The sequence below is a fragment of the Mustelus asterias genome, chromosome 11 (genome assembly GCF_964213995.1).
Source record: "Mustelus asterias chromosome 11, sMusAst1.hap1.1, whole genome shotgun sequence".
Taxonomy (NCBI): Eukaryota; Metazoa; Chordata; class Chondrichthyes; order Carcharhiniformes; family Triakidae; genus Mustelus; species Mustelus asterias.
The window spans coordinates 68,372,212-68,385,605 of record NC_135811.1 but is presented as its reverse complement, the minus strand read 5'-3'; the positions used below and the strand labels follow the sequence as shown (position 1 = coordinate 68,385,605).

The 13,394-nt window shown below is 45.4% G+C and overlaps 1 protein-coding gene across 3 annotated transcripts in view; it reads left to right on the top strand.

The window, feature by feature from the left end:
* Window positions 1–13,394, top strand: part of tlk2 (tousled-like kinase 2) — a 174,372-nt gene that overhangs the window by 55,835 nt on the left and 105,143 nt on the right. For all 3 annotated transcript variants that reach the window (XM_078223694.1, XM_078223695.1, XM_078223696.1), the window contains 2 exons: window positions 8,307–8,375; window positions 10,147–10,219. In XM_078223694.1, coding sequence (XP_078079820.1) covers window positions 8,307–8,375; window positions 10,147–10,219 — 142 coding nt within the window. The remainder of the gene's footprint in view (window positions 1–8,306; window positions 8,376–10,146; window positions 10,220–13,394) is intronic.

Sequence of the window (13,394 nt, the reverse complement as noted above, 5' to 3'; positions counted from 1 at the left end):
AGAATTTAAATATTGAAATCAGCCTCGCACTCTTTCCAGCAGATTATGCCGGCAGATTGGGACCGGTAAGATTGCAAACCCGGTTTTTTGCCTCTCTTGCGATCTTACTGGCTTGCCAAGCCGATCGACCGGCATGAAGACTGTCCCTTTTGGTTTTGTCTCCGCAGTGTTTAGTTGGAGGAAATTTCTGCTTGTCCAGTATCATAGAATCCTACAATGCAGAAGCAGGCTATTCGGCTCATCATATTTGCACTGACAACAATCTCACCCAGGCCATATTCCCATAACCCCACATATTTACCCTGCTACTCCTCCTGACACTAGGGGGCAATTTTTGCCTGACCAATCAACCTAACCCGCGCATTTTTGAAGTGAGAGGGGAAACCGGAGCGCCTGGAGGAAACCCACACAGACACGGGGAGAACATGCAAACTCCACACAGACAGTGACCCAAGCCGAGAATCGAACCCAGGTCTCTGGTGCTATGAGGCTACAGTGCTAACCACTGTGCCACCCTAATGTCAGATCAGCAAGCTGACAATTTGGAGAGAGTGGAGAAGGCGGGAGAGGTGGCAGTGAAGAAGAGCTGATTGTCACCAGTGTGCAAGTGGGATCTGACCTGTTTTTTGATGTTGCCATGGGGCAGTTTTTAGATGGGATATAGGAAGGGGCTAGGGATAGGCCCTTGGGGAGAGCACTGAATGGGAGCAGGAAGAGAAGCCATTGCAGATGATTCTCTGGCTACAATTAGATAAGTGAGAATGGAATCAAGCGATTGGAGTCCTGGCCAGCATGGTAACTGTGTAGAGGCAGTAAAGGAGGATGGTGTCGTGAACCAAAGGCTGCAGGAAAGTCATGAAGGAAAAGGAAAGAAAGTTTACCTTTGTCATAGTCGCGTAGGATGTCATTTGTGACTGTTAGAATCATTTTGTGACTGTGGCAGGGCAGAAACCCGGTTGGGTGGATTCAAATGTAGTTCTAGGAAAGCTGGACACAGATATGGGAGGCAGCAAGATGTTCAGGAACTTAGGGGAGGAAAGGGAGGGTGGAGATGGTGCAAGGATAGAAAGGTCAAGAATTATATTTTGAAGGGAGGGCTGATGATGGCAGATTTCAGCATAAAAAATTATTAATGATCAGCTGACATGGAAGAATAGTTCGGTGATCAGTTTAGTGGGAATGAGGTCGAGGGAGGAGGTGGGTTTTTAGGACAAAAGGAACTTGGAGAATGCATGAGACAGGATAGGACCAAAGTTTGTTCAGGACAGGGTTGGTGGAGAGGTCAGGGAATTAGTAAAAACAGCTGAATCGATGATCTCGATCTTGGTGACAAAGAACAGTACAGCACAGGAAACAGGCCCTTCGGCCCTCCGAGCCTGTGCTGCTCATTGGTCCAACTAGACCATTCATTTGTATCTCTCCATTCCCAGACTGCTCATGTGACTATCCAGGTAAGTCTTAAACGATGCCAGCGTGCCTGCCTCCACCACCCTACTTGGCAGCGCATTCCAGGCCCCCCCCCCCGCTCTCTCACCTTGAGCCCGTGACCCCTCGTGATCGTCACCTCCAACCTGGGAAAATGCTTCCCACTGTTCACCCTATCTATACCCTTCATAATTTTGTACACCTCTATTAGGTCTCCCCTCATTCTCCGTCTTTCCAGGGAGAACAAGCCCAGTTTACCCAATCTCTCCTCATAGCTAAGACTCTCCATACCAGGCAACATCCTGGTAAACCTTCTCTGCACTCTCTCTAATGCCTCCACGTCCTCCTGGTAGTGCGGTGACCAGAACTGGACGCAGTACTCCAAATGTGGCCTAACCAGCGTTCTATACAGCTGCAACATCAGACTCCAGCTTTTATACTCTATACCCCGTCCTATAAAGGCAAGCATACCATATGCCTTCTTCACCACCTTCTCCACCTGTGACGAAGTCCATGTGCTCCTCACACACACATTGAAAATTAAGGTGAAAGACAGATGGAGGAGGGCTTTAAGAAGGTTTTTATCTCTCTGACAGAAGAGAAGCTAGACGATGGGGGTGACTCTCGCATCCCACTGTGCTGATTTTTTAGCACAATGATCCGGGAAATTCAAGCGGCGCCCAATGCGTGGGATCCGCACTGGGCATCTGGCCCCTAGCGCACCTCCCAGCACCGGATATCTGGCAGCGTCAGCTCCATGTCGGAAATGGGCACGGAGCTGCATCATTTATGTTAATGTTAATTTTAATATTATTTAATTGCTATTAGCAGGCCCAGGACTGAAATCTCTGGGCCTGCTAGCATCTCCACCCACCAACGTCCCACCCCTCCAGGAGTATTTCACACCAGCAGGGCTTACAGTAGCTCCCCACTTTCGGGGAGCTGGCAGCCTGACCCTGCTGGAGTGAACGGGGGTGGCAATCGGGGCCCCCCAGAGGGTCAGTGCTGGGGGAGGTGTGCCCCCTGGGCTTGGGCACCGTGGCAGCCTGTGCCCCCTAGCGCTGCCCAAAGGGCAATGTGCCAATACCCAGGGACACCTTGGCACTGTCCACCGGGCATTTGGCAGTCCCAAGGAGGGCGGGGCTTAATGGGGGCAGTGCCTGAGTGGGGGGGGAGTGATTAGTATGGGTAGTGAGTCCTACTGCACTTTGGGACTGAGCAGAGGAAGGGAAGCCAGTGATCGGAGTTGGGCTCTGGGGGTGGAGGAGATCAGGGTGTGGGGGGAGGGGGCGGGAGGGGCAGGCCTCGGCATGAGCATGCTTGAGGGGCCAGCGATCGGGCCCTGGGGGGGGGGTTGGCATTGCAGAGCTGGCCAGCAATTGGGAGGCCGGCAGACAGAGGCCACTGCGAATGTGCCAATTCCTGCGCTGACAGATCGGCCCGTGCACAATGGCCCGCTCGGTGCTGTGCTGCCGGCCTCTGTAGCGGGAATAGACCCCACCCCCTGAATCCTGGAGTGATTCACATTAGTGAATGCAGTGCACAGAGTGTGGGAGATTCATTTTTAAGCTCCCATTGGGAAAACCAGCCTGGTTTACTCCAGTTTTCACACGAATTCAACACTTAGAACCTTTTTGGGAGGATCGCCCCTGATGTCTTTGCATTTCGTGAAGATTCTGGGATAGTGAGCAGTTTGGGTGTTGGGAACAGGAGTTGATAAAACTTGATGAGGTCCATTCACACACCATATCAGTTCAAGTTTACCGCTTGAACTTGAGAGAGGACTGTAATAGCGGAAGAAGCAGAGTAAGAGAGTGGTGGTTTTAATGGGTACTAAAGCTTCATAGGTGGAAGTCAATGATCTGGTCAGTAGCTGCAGCAATGAGAGAACCAAAGGCTGGAGATCTGGGATTTTGAAAGTTTTCGAAGTGAATTGGGCTGGATACAATGAAGTAGGGTTGGGATGAGGAATGTGGGTGGAGAACGATTAGAAGGAATTGATCAAAGCAGACCTCATCTGTGATTGATTCTAAGGGGGCTAAGATTAAGAGGATGGTTCTGAGTATGAATCGGGGCGTTTACATGGCAAATGAGATTATGGGAGGTAGGAAGGCACTCAGAAGCACAGGAATTTAGATGACAGTCAAAGTCACCAAAGGTGAAAAGTTTCTCAGTGCAGAACCTAAGAAATTAAAGAGAATGTCACACTGAGGAAATTGGCTTGGTGTGAGATGGAGTAATCAACTTTCAGAATAAAAGGCTGCATGTGTACCAATCCCAACTTTATATCCACTGTATCATAGTCCCCTAGAATCCCTATGGTGCAGAAAGAGGCCATTTGGCCCATTGAGCCTGCACCGACAGTAATCCCACTCAGGCCCTATCCCTGTAATCCCACAAATTTACCCTGCTAATCCACTGACACTAAAGGGGAATTTAGCACGGCCAATCAACCTAACCCGCACATCTTTAGACTGTGGGAGGAAACCAGACCACCCGGAGGAAATCCACGCATACATGGGGAGAACGTGCAAACTGCACACTCAGTCATCTGAGTCGAAATTGAAGCTGGGTCCCCAACGCTGTGAGGCAGCAGTGCTAACCACTGTGCCACCATGCTGCCTAGAGGCTGTGAAACTGAATTTTGTGTGATGAGCAATTGTAACATCTCCCAGCCACTGCGCATATCTAAAATCCTGCAGCAAAATAATGGCGCTTAGAAATAAATGCATGCTTGAAGATCTTTTAACACATTCAGCTGTTGCACTGTTCATTGTCCTCCCAGCCCATCCAGATTTAGGAAAGTGGCAAGTGGTCAGTGTTTATTTAGTGGTTCCTCTGTTGTGGATATCAATTGTTTACAACAATCTGTGAGGTCCCTATCTGCTTCAAGAAGATGACCATCATCCCGGTACCTAAGAAAAACCAAGCAGCGTGCCTTAATGACTGTCGGCCTGTGGCTCTGACATCCATCATTATGAAGTGGTTCGAAAGATTAGTCATGGCACGAATCAATTCCAGCCTCCCGGACTACCTGGATTCACTACAGTTTGCCTACCGCCGCAACAGGTCCATAACAGATGCCATATCCCTGGCCCTGCACTCAACCCTGGAACACCTAGATAACAAGGACACCTATGTCAGACTCCTATTTATTAACTACAGCTCAGCCTTCAACACCATTATTCCCACAAAACTCATCTCCAAACTCCATGGCCTGGGCCTCAGCACCTCCCTCTGCGACTGGATCCTGAACTTCCTAACTCACAGACCACAATCAGTAAGGATAGGCAACAACACCTCCTCCACGATCATCCTCAACACCGGTGCCCCACAAGGCTGTGTCCTCAGCCCCCTACTATACTCCTTATACACCTATGACTGTGTGGCCAAATTCCCCTTCAATTCGATTTCCAAGTTTGCTGACGACACCACCCTGGTGGGTTGGATCTCAAACAATGACGAGACAGAGTACAGGAATGAGATAGAGAATCTGGTGCAGCTACAATAATCTCTCCCTCAATGTCAACAAAACAAAGGAGATTGTCATCGACTTCAGGAAGCGTAAAGGAGAACATGGCCCTTTCTACATCATGCAGAATCTCACTAGCTGTTCTGTCTGGAGACAATACACATCTCTTTAACCTGTGTTGAATGCTCCCTCCACCCACATTGTCTGTACCTTTAAGACCTGGCTGGCTGTAGAGATTCGCATTCTAATTAGTATTCTGTAACTTGATTTCTGTGTCTGTGCACTGTTTGAGAGCAGATATCCACTCCATCTGACGAAGGAGCAGTGCTCCGAAAGTTTATGGTATTTGCTACCAAATAAACCTGTTGGACTTTAACCTGGTGTTGTGAGACTTCTTACTGTGCTTACCCCAGTCCAACGCCGGCATCTCCACATCCTTTCTACATCAACAGGGACGAAGTAGAAAGGGTTGAGAGCTTCAAGCTTTTAGGTGTCCAAATCACCAGCAACTTGTCCTGGTCTCTTTCCCTCTCTTCTTCCCCCCCCCCCCCCCAATGCCAACACTATAGTTAGAAAGCCTCTACTTTCTCAGAAGACTAAGGAAATTTGGCATGTCGGCTACGACTCTCACCAACTTTTACAAGTGCACCATAGAAAGCGTTCTTACTGGTTGTGTGGCTCCTGCTCTGCCCAAAACCGCAAGGAACTACAAAAGGTCGTGAATGTAGCCCAATCCATCACGCAAACCAGCCTCCCATCCATTGACTCTGTCTACACTTCCCGCTGCCTCAGCAAAGGTGCCAGCATAATTAAGGACCCCACGCACGCCGGACATTCTCTCTTCCACCTTCTTCCTTTGGGAAAAAGATGCAAAAGTCTGAGGTCACGTACCAACCGACTCGAACAGCTTTTTCCCTGCTGCTGTCAGACTTTTGAATGGACTTGCCTTGTATTAAGTTGATCTTTCTCTACACTCTCGCTATGACTGTAACACTACATTCTGCACTCTCTCGTTTCCTTCTCTATGAACGGTATGCTTTGTCTGTATAGCGTGCAAGAAACAATACTTTTCACTGTGTGTTGATACACGTGACAACAATAAATCAAATCAAATCAAATCAAATCTCAGCCCCTCCCTCAAACTCTATCCCAGGGCTGACATATGGCTCCTTAACATCTCATTTGTGGTTTCTAATATTTTCTGGTTGGATCATATTAACGTGAAACGAGCTTTAAAAGAATTAAGAAAACCAAAAGCTGTGTGTTTGTTGTGGGGATAAAAGATTAAACATTATGCTGTACTAGGCAACTCATTGCGCTAGGGACCCAGGTTCAATTCCCGGCTTGGGTCACTGTGCGGAGTCTGCACTTCTCCCCATGTCTGCATGGGTTTCCTCCGGGTGCTCTGGTTTTCTCCCACAGTCCAAAAGACGTGCTGGTTAGGGTGCATTGGCCATGCTAAATTCTCCCTCAGTGTACCCGAACAGGCGCCAGAGTGTGGCGACTAGGGGATTTTCACAGTAACTTCATTGCAGTGTTAATGTAAGCCTACTTGTGACACTAATAAATAAACTCAAAAACTTAGAGAAAACATAGTTTTGCTCTAAGTAAACCTGTTTGAATGGTATATCTCCACTATGGATGCAAATAATGCATTTAGTCCGAAGAGCAGGGTTTTATGGTTCGGACCATTATTATTTCTAACAGGGCTGAGACAATAAGTTTTTCTGGATGTGCTATCAGAAGGTATTTTTTAAATCCTGAGAATCAAAAGATTGTTTTAATTCTGTGCATCTTAAATTAGTTTTCCTGACAAAATTTAAAGTTTTTATAAAAGGGCAAAGAATGTGTTATTTCAGCATGAGATCTACTTTATTTTTTCTTGATATATTCAATACATATCACTCACTATATGTGTAAATGATGTGTTCTACCAATGACAATTGGCAATTTGCCAAGTATTTGGTTTGGTAATGCTGAGCTTTAGTCTCATGACTCTTAGTTTTTATTTTGACATTTTAAAAAAAATAAAGAAGGTTCTTTTAGTTAAGGAAGGTTGTTGACTCCTGCTCTATCCCCTCCCTGAATGCTGTTTGGGCTTGATCATTTCTTTAACCATTCTACAACTGATGTAGGTAATCAGATTAGTGTCAGGGTTTGGGTGAGGGGGTGACTGGGATAGATGTAAAAAGTACCACTGGGATATATAAATCAACTCCCGCAATAATATAACCTGAAGCCATGGTTCTGTGACAGTGTGGATTAGTGTGTGACTTAATGCCACAATAACCTCTCAGTGAGTTATCTGATTATCCGGTGGGCTTTATGTAAGCGGTCGCGTTGTAAAAACCTCCTGAGGAGAAAGAATGTGGACTTTGAGTTTATGTGCTTTAATCTTTTCACTCTGGTTTTTGCAGTTTTAATTCTCTGGTTGAGAAGTTGGAATGCTAATGTGTAGTTTTTTTTTATATAAGCTACCTATTTTCCTCCTCCTTCTCCCCAACCTGGGAGATAGTTTCTCTGTGTAGGGTGTATATTTATATGGATACGAAACACACCCTGGTCCCTGGCCCAAGTTGTCATCCTTCAATTGCCTCCCAAGCAGTGAATATCAGCAGGTTATTTGACCTGGAGGACATTATGACTGACCCTCTTTCCACAGTAAGAAGTTTAACAACACCAGGTTAAAGTCCAACAGGTTTATTTGGTAGCAAAAGCCACACAAGCTTTCGGAGCTCTTAGCCCCTTCTTCAGGTGAAATAACTCAATTGCACTTGACTCACCTGAAGAAGGGGCTAAGAGCTCCGAAAGCTTGTGTGGCTTTTGCTACCAAATAAACCTGTTGGACTTTAACCTGGTGTTGTTAAACTTCTTACTGTGTTTACCCCAGTCCAACGCCGGCATCTCCACATCATGACCTCTTTCCACACCCAGAATCTGTAAATATATACTTGCAGTGGTGGTCAGCCACAGGATTTTAGGCCTTTTTTCCCCAAAGTACTTCCTGCCAATCAGTATTGCTTGAGAAGGAGTTGCTTATTGAAGCCCTGTAGCAATTGGATTGAAAGTGTACTTGACTGCTGCCTCAAGCAGTATCCACCTTGTGCTCAGACTGTGTTTTACAAAATCAGTTTGAGCTAACCACAAGAAGTGACAGAAATCAAAAGCGGGCACACTCTTTCACCTTTCAAAAAGTAGTGTAGCTTAAAGCGTCATTAAGTGAAAGTTTCATTGTGCTGGATCAATATTTAATTTCCCTGCTGTGAATGATTCCACTCGAGGGCATTATAGTCAACGTCCATCATGAAAACGAGAGTAATTCTGTTCCTAAGTCTGGTGGCTGAACTAGATACACACTGGAACAGTGGTGATTGAACAAAACATAACTTTTTTTAATTCTTTGTTGTAGATACCGGTAAATGAGTCCTCCAATCAGAGCTTGTGTAGCTTGGGATCTCTGAGTGACAAGGAATCTGAGGTTAGTAATTCTTGGGTCGTGGTGTTTAAAAATTATACTAATTCGCATGTACCGAGCAAGCAAATGATGCTTAGTCCTAATGGCTGTGCTTTCCCTGAAGACTGCAAAATCCTACACTGTGAATTGACTCAATTCTTGGAAAGCAGAACAACAATCTTGTACGTAAACCCAAATTTAAACCCAAATTATTTTTGACTTTATTCTTTCATGGCTGCAGGAAAGGCCAACATTTCTTGCCCATTACTAATTGCACTTGAATTGAGTGACTTGCGATAGGCTAACCTCATTGCTGTGGGACTGGAGTTTACATGTAGGTCAGACCAGTTAAGGATGGCAGATTTCCTTCCCTAAAGGGCATTAATGAACCATTGGTTTCATGGTCACCATTTCGGAAACTAGCTTTCAATTCCAGATTAATAAATTGAATTGAAATTCCACTCACTGTTGTGATGGCATTTGAACCCAAGTCCCCAGAACATTATCCTGGGCCTCTAGATTTCTAGTCCAGTGATACTGCCACTGTCTTCCCCCTAGTTCATAAGTGCAGTCAAATCCGATTGAGTGTAAGGATGGCTACATGGTAGCTGTTCACTGTAGCTAGTATCATTTTAAGGTATTGTGTTGAATGTTTTGAAATTTACTCCATCACTTGCATCTGTGGAATGGAGTGTTTGACCCCAGGGCCATCCTTTGGAAGAGAAGTTGGTGTCACCAGCACCAAGTCTCTGCCAAAATTGTACCCAAACCTGAGTGACTTATTTCCTTCTCGGGATGGGCAAACAGACCATCATCTGTAGCTGGTCATCATTTAGCAGAGTGAAGTGCTTTTAAGGTAGCAATAGCTGGTACTATGAGAGCAAGTTTGGCACTTGAGATGATACTGCTGTTTATCAGTTGCTTTTTGTTGCTTTCATCCCTTTAAATTGGAGCTCCCACTCAGCTTATATGTTGGAGGAACGCAGAAACCCTCTTGTCCTGGTTAATATCCATGTAGTATCATCTTTCTTTTCTCCCACTTCCCTCTTTTCCCAGTGCTGGAGTTCGGGAAACATAGAAACTAGAAATAGGGGTAGGCCATTCGGCCCTTCGAGTCTGCTCCGCCATTCATTATGATCAAGGCTGATCATCAAATTCAGTATCCTGATTTCCCCCCCTTCCCCCTATATCCCTTGATCCCTTTAACCCCAAGAACTCTATTTAATTTCTTCTTGAAATCTCACAATGTTTTGGCCTCAACTACTTTCTGTGAATTCCACAGATTCATCACTCTCTGGTTGAAGAAATTTTTCCTCACCTCAGTCCTAAAAGGTTTACCCATATCCTCAAACCATGACCCCTAGTTCTGGACTCCCCCAATATTGGGAACATTCTTTCTGAATCGACCCTGTCTAATCCTGTTAGAATTTTATAAGTTTCTATGAGATCCCTTCTTGCTCTTCTAAACTCCAGTGAATATAATTCTAACCGATTTAGTCACTCCTTGTATGTCAGACTTGCCATCCCAGAAATCAGTGTGGTAAACCTTCTCTGTGCTCTCTGTATAGCAAGGACATCCTTCCTCAGATAAGAAAATCAAAACTGCGCAGGTCAGGTTGGTGGCCTCACCAACGGCCAGTACAATTGCAGTAAAACATCCCTATTCGTATACTCAAACCCTCTCAGAAATGGAGGAAGACAAGTGTGGCTGTCTTTGAACTACTTAAATCACATTGAAACTTTGCAGAACAAAAAGGTTTTAGTTTCAGGACAATCCCCTTATTCTTCCTCTTAGACACCGGAGAAAAAACAAAGTGAGCAGCGAGGGAGGAAACGAAAGGCGGATCCCTACAATGATGCCAATCAAGGTAGGCCTGAATCTATCCCTTTTTTACACAGCATTCTACAGTTTATGCTGTACAGGGAGTGCAGGACCTTTTTGCTAGCTCTTGATTTTGAAAATTGTATTTTTTCATTAATTTTATTTAATGAAATTATTGTATAACTGCAACTTGTTCCATGCACATCCTTCTGCATATTTTAATTTTTGGCCCCTATTTGGTGTCAATTTGTTTCCCCGAAACAGGCATGAAAAGTCAAATCATTCCTTATTGGCTCCCGATTACAACAAGTGCTTGCATGTATATAGTACCCACTGTAATAAAAATATCCCAAGGCACTTCACAGGATTATTGAAAGTTTAAGGAGCTTCTGCACTCAAAACAGGGGGATCAGAATTGCTGAACAATAAATGATCATTGGGTCCTTCACTACATCTCCTATAGACTCGAGGGGATATCTGCAAGTGAGCTGTGAATGTTAGAAGATGAGTGGGAAATAAATTGGGTCCCGAGGGATTGTCTGTTATCTATTTCAATACAGATCACAGAATTGTGGAATTATAGTACAATGCAGAAGATGGTCATTCAGCCGAGCACTATGCAATGAATCCCACTTCCCTGCTCTTTCCCCACAGTCCTATAAAGTTCTTCTGTTCAAGTATTTATACAATTTTCTTTTGATCGTTACTATTGAATATGCTTCTGCCGTCCTTTCCGACAGATCTGACTTAGAGAGGAAATAAAACTTCCTTTCTTGAAGATGGTGACTTGTGCTAAGATACAGTTCCATGGACAGTGGATGACCCATCGGTGTATTGCTTAATTGCCTGTTCTTCACATATGAGCTTGGGCAGTGCGAGTTGATGAATGATGGACTGTGAGGCATCATACAAAGCATCCCAATTCTGGCCGCACCGATGGCCTACATAAATGCACTTCCAACATGAGTAGAGGAAAGAGCAGAAAGCTTAGCTGTGGAGATTCTGTGCCTTTCGATGATCTTTTGCCCCTCCCAAAAGCCAGCCATATTGACACCTATTCAGAACTGAGCCAGGAGCCCTGCGTGGTTTTGTATTCATGATGTGGAGATGCCGGCGTTGGACTGGGGTAAACACAGTAAGAAGTTTAACAACACCAGGTTAAAGTCCAACAGGTTTATTTGGTAGCAAAAGCCACACAAGCTTTCGAGGCTCTGAGCCCCTTCTTCAGGTGAGTGGGAATTCTGTTCACAAACAGAACTTATAAGACACAGACTCAATTTACATGAATAATGGTTGGAATGCGAATACTTACAACTAATCCAGTCTTTAAGAAACAAAACAATGGGAGTGGAGAGAGCATCAAGACAGGTTAAAAAGATGTGTATTGTCTCCAGACAAGACAGCCAGTGAAACTCTGCAGGTCCACGCAACTGTGGGAGTTACAAATAGTGTGACATAAATTCTGATTCTAGGATCGCATGATAAAGACTCAGGAGGAAAAAAGCAGAAATATTTATGTGAAATAGTGTGACATAAACCCAATATCCCGGTTGAGGCCGTCCTTGTGTGTGCGGAACCTGGCTATCAGTTTCTGCTCCGCGACTCTGCGCTGTCGTGTGTCGCGAAGGCCGCCTTGGAGAACGCTTACCCGAATATCAGAGGCCGAATGCCCGTGACCGCTGAAGTGCTCCCCAACAGGAAGAGAACAGTCTTGCCTGGTGATTGTCGAGCGGTGTTCATTCATCCGTTGTCGCAGCGTCTGCATAGTTTCCCCAATGTACCATGCCTCGGGACATCCTTTCTTGCAGCGTATTAGGTAGACAACGTTGGCCGAGTTGCAAGAGTATGTACCGTGTACCTGGTGGATGGTGTTCTCACGTGAGATTATGGCATCTGTGTCGATGATCCGGCACGTCTTGCAGAGGTTGCTGTGGCAGGGTTGTGTGGTGTCTTGGTCACTGTTCTCCTGAAGGCTGGGTAGTTTGCTGCGGACAATGGTCTGTTTGAGGTTGTGCGGTTGTTTGAAGGCAAGAAGTGGGGGTGTGGGGATGGCCTTGGCGAGATGTTCGTCTTCATCAATGACATGTTGAAGGCTCCGGAGGGCCTCTGATATTCGGGTAAGCGTTCTCCAAGGCGGCCTTCGCGACACACGACAGCGCAGAGTCGCGGAGCAGAAACTGATAGCCAGGTTCCGCACACACAAGGACGGCCTCAACCGGGATATTGGGTTTATGTCACACTATTTCACATAAATATTTCTGCTTTTTTCCTCCTGAGTCTTTATCATGCGATCCTAGAATCAGAATTTATGTCACACTATTTGTAACTCCCACAGTTGCGTGGACCTGCAGAGTTTCACTGGCTGTCTTGTCTGGAGACAATACACATCTTTTTAACCTGTCTTGATGCTCTCTCCACTCCCATTGTTTTGTTTCTTAAAGACTGGATTAGTTGTAAGTATTCGCATTCCAACCATTATTCATGTAAATTGAGTCTGTGTCTTATAAGTTCTGTTTGTGAACAGAATTCCCACTCACCTGAAGAAGGGGCTCAGAGCCTCGAAAGCTTGTGTGGCTTTTGCTACCAAATAAACCTGTTGGACTTTAACCTGGTGTTGTTAAACTTCTTACTGGTTTTGTATTTCCATGCTGCACAAAAACGCTGTTGTCACTTGCACTGCCTTTACAGAAAATTGTCTGTTAAAATCTGTGCACGTTGTTAATGATGTGTACCAAAGTCATCAAGTCAAGAACACATCTATTTCAGTAGATGCAACAGAGGCTCTGTCTAACTCTTCAGCATGGTGTTAACCTATATAGTAGCCTCACTATTCTCTTTCTCTTTTTCTCTCTCTCTCTCTCTCTCCACATGCCAAGCACACGTCCACTACATTTTTTGCAGCACCAAGCATCAGAACCTGGAAAGGCAGGGTACTTAATTAACAAATTTAAATTAGTGCGATTGGGAGCTCTATTTGAAATTGAATGTTGAGTGTGATTCCCAAGAATTCGGAGATCTGTGAAAAGAAATGGGGAGCTGTAGGCACTGGAAGTGCCCTTTCCAGCCCTCCTTGTAGACCAAGAGAAACAGGAGTGCTTCCATCAGCTCGTCAAGTAAGCCTTCCGCCTCCCTAGCCCAGATTGCCAGCCATGTTTGGCAGCAGTTACAAGTCCCTGCCTTGCAGCAATTTTCTGTTGTTTTCTGCCTTCCCTTCAAACATT